At 36.7% G+C, this 3,684-nt stretch overlaps 1 protein-coding gene across 1 annotated transcript in view; it reads right to left on the bottom strand.

The window, feature by feature from the left end:
• sspo (SCO-spondin) overlaps positions 1-3,684 on the bottom strand; it is a 159,835-nt gene that overhangs the window by 55,747 nt on the left and 100,404 nt on the right. Inside the window, exons 93-95 of the mRNA XM_015377502.1 lie at positions 2,259-2,435; positions 1,954-2,109; positions 1,729-1,864 (exon numbers count right to left, since the gene is read on the bottom strand). Of these exons, the coding sequence (XP_015232988.1) occupies positions 1,729-1,864; positions 1,954-2,109; positions 2,259-2,435 (469 nt within the window). The remainder of the gene's footprint in view (positions 1-1,728; positions 1,865-1,953; positions 2,110-2,258; positions 2,436-3,684) is intronic.

Genomic DNA, 3,684 nt, shown 5'->3' with positions numbered 1-3,684 from the left:
TGTCTTGAAAAAGTTTCTTTTCCCATAATATGAGCAGGTAAATAAGATGATATGACAATGAAATGAGGATTTCTGCCCTTAAATGCGATTAATTAGATATTACAAACTTGAAAAAAAGATAATAGTTTTTTTTTTTTAAGTAAATCTCAATCTTATTACATTTGCAAATTATCAAGCATGCTTATTGTGAGGGATTGCTGAAGAGTCAATGAGTCGATGCAATCAACTGGTTTTCCTTAGATAGAAAACTTTGAACTTTGATCTGTTGAATTGTAAAGTGCCTTGAGACGACAAGTTGTGAATTGGCGCTATAAAATAAACTGAATTGAATTATCTTACCTGCTCAAATGAAGGGAAAATACACTTAAATCAAAAATGAACTTAGTGTATTTCCTTTTTCTAGTTGATGCTTTTCACTGCAAATATTGTCAATTCAACCAAGCCTTACAATCTTAGCTCTATCAAAAAAAAAAAGAAATATGATCTTGTTTTGATATTGATATACTAAGCAACAGCAGATTCTGAGAGATTCACCTTTTTATATGATTCTACTGAATAATTAGTGCAATAATCTACCAGTGCAGTGAGAAAATAACACTTCTAAAATCCTATATATCCTCAAGTCTTTGACTCGTCCTTTTCCTCAAATCATTTATCTTATCTTTGCAATTTTCTAATTGATTTAATCTGATGTAGATCTAAACACTGAGAAGAAAAACCATGAAAATGAACATTTACATAAAAACACAGAAAAGAGGTGCTATTACATTCATGAAGATTCAAGTTATATTTCTATATCCAAAATTATTTCTCCTCCCTTTTGTGTTAATATTCTCCTTTTTGTTTAAGGAAAAACTCATTTTACCAATCTATTATCTAAGATGATTCCTTCTCAAACAGTGCTACACTGCCCCCTGGTGGTATGCAGGGAACATAAGGTTTTTTTTTTTTTTTCTAAATAAAAACTTAAGTATTCAAATTCAAATTTGTGTTTAATCACATTAACATTTTCTAATTTGTTGGTGTTCTGCTTTGACAAGATCTCACAATATTTATATTTATTATAACTTAGGTAATTATTATTAAAATATCTCTTATTATGTCTGCTGTGGTGGGCATGCACCGGCCTCATTTTTAATAATTTTGGAAAAACTATTATCTTTTTTGGTTGTCATAAAGTGAACTATATATATATTTAATTTTTATACTTCAAATGTAAAATCTGTGAAGCTTTGGAAGAACAACACCATAAAAATCTATCAAAATTATACATAATAAACAGCTGTGTCTCCTTTGGAAACTATTTCTGTAGTAAAGTAGGAACATATTGCAGTGTTTAATTGGACTGTATTATGGTGGTACTCTAAGATGTCATGATAGTGTGAGGTGGTGCTTAGAGAGAAAAATTTTCTCAGAACAAATATATTATTAACGTAAACATTCAGGATTTAACGCAGAAATATTGATGTTTGACATACATGTAAACAAAAAGAGATGGGTTATTTTTTTTAAGATTTAAACTGTAGAAACTAACATGCAAAAGAAAGTAGATCAGCTCTAAGTTGGGATGCTAATAATTGAGCATTATTTACAGATATACGTTTCCCTGTTTGTTTATATAGAAGTCAGTCTAATGTAATCGAAACTAGTTTAGTTGTTTTTTGGTCAAATATATCAGTATGTGCGTCAAACAGAAATTATAGAGCAGAAACGAGGCAGATCAGACACTGGAGGTTCACCTCAGGGCAGTAGCAGCCAGGCGTGCACTCCCTCACCCCCAGGCATAGATCCTGGTTGCCTATCAGCGCACACTGCTTCTCACAGGGAGCTCCGCATGCCGAGTAAACAAACGGAGCTTCACAGGCTACAAGACAGGCAGACCCGGCAGGTTAATACAGACACAAACAATCAATCAGAGAGAGTTTGGGAAAAAAGTAAAAGTGAAGTTCTCACCCTCACACTGGGTGAGGGTGCAGGCCCGGCTCTGGGTTTCTACAGGAGTGCACTGCTGCCCTCCGGTGGCTGAAGTGAGAGCTACACGATAACGCTGCTGCCTCTGAGTCTCACAGGAGCAGTGGGACCAAATGCTCCACGCTGACATGGGACACACTGGAAAACAGAGCAGCTCATTCACACACATCTGTGGGTTTTCCTCAGACTGTTTAATAAAGTCGATTTTATATTCATGATGTGACAAAATGAAGGAAAACTAAAGACATAAAGCTGATTCCGTTATGTTGGGTTCTTCCAGTGTTTACCTGGGCATGGTTGGTGGTAGCACAGCTGGGTCTCCTCACTGTTCCTCACAGCCTCAACCTCAGGGGGGCACGCGGCGTCCCCTTCCTCCTCACACACGCACACCCGACGCCGGAACACGGACCCGGCACCGCAGCTCCGGGAGCACGGTGACCATGGCGACCATGGGCAAAGGTCATCTGGAGGGTCAAAGAAAATAAACGATAAAAAACAGGAGCTCTGCAAACATCTATCAGCTGGGGGAAGTTTTACCAACAAAACAGGAGATTAAAAGATTTTAGAGCTTTCACCTCAGATTGTAGGAGCCATTTATCCTTTGGTCTTTGTCGCCACCAGGGGGCGTATTTAATTTTGAGTTCTGAGTGTCTTATGGGGGGATGGGTTATTTAAGGTCAACCATCAATTCTGTTTAGGTGTTGTTAATAGGCTGAGGCAAACAGTTTTCTACTGTGCTTGGTTTGGATGTATGGCTAATTTATGTGGATCTTGAAGGAAACAGTAAGACAATGGATATGGTGCTGAAAATAACTGACTTTATTTAATGTCAAACGGAAGATCGGTATTCTGAATCTTAATTGAGCGCACGTAAAATGCCAATGCCTTAAAATAACAACCACCAGTAGCCTAAAATATAGGATTTTAGCCGCTACACTGATGGAGGGGTGAAGCTAATTAGCTCCCGTCCCTTTAATGTGTATCTGGACCCTAAGAAGTTGGGGATGGTTTCACAATATATGATTGATCTTTCTAAACAGTTAAACTTGTGTAGAAGTGGCTGCATGGCAGCAAAAACCTCTTAATGTATGCTGACGATTCAGCGGTTTCTTGATCTGTTTTCTATTCGAATATTTGAATAATGATGTTAAATTTAACTAATCAAAAACTGTTATTCTGATCTGTCTTACTAAAGAGGATAAAAGAAGAACATTTGCATAACTTTAAGCAATCTGACATTATACGATGAGTCTCTAATGAATGTAGATATCTGGGCAATGTGTGACAGATGATGACATTTACCATCAGTGCCATACGCACGCCACCTACACTGGAAAAAAATGAAATCTAGATAAGTCATTTTGTCTTAAAATAAGTGCATTTGTTCTTGGATTGAGGAGGTAAAAGAGACATTTTGCCAATGGATCAAGACAATTTACACTTAAAAATAAGAAAACACAGTTGCATTGTCTTATTTCAAGTGCATATGAGCTAAATATTTTATTTTAAGAGTAAAAATACTCATCCCATTGGCAAACTGTCTCATTTACCTGCTTATATTAATGGTAAATACACTTAATTTAAGACATTTTTACTTATTTCTAGATCGTTTTTCCAGTGTATCCCTCCATCCATCCATCCATCCATCCATCCATCCATCCATCCATCCATCCATCCATCCATCCATCCATCCATCCATCCATCCATCCATCC

Source organism: Cyprinodon variegatus, unplaced genomic scaffold (assembly GCF_000732505.1).
Source record: "Cyprinodon variegatus isolate N-32 unplaced genomic scaffold, C_variegatus-1.0 Scaffold155, whole genome shotgun sequence".
NCBI lineage: Eukaryota > Metazoa > Chordata > Actinopteri > Cyprinodontiformes > Cyprinodontidae > Cyprinodon > Cyprinodon variegatus.
Note: the sequence above shows the minus strand (reverse complement) of the source record. Positions and strands in the feature narration are given on the sequence as shown.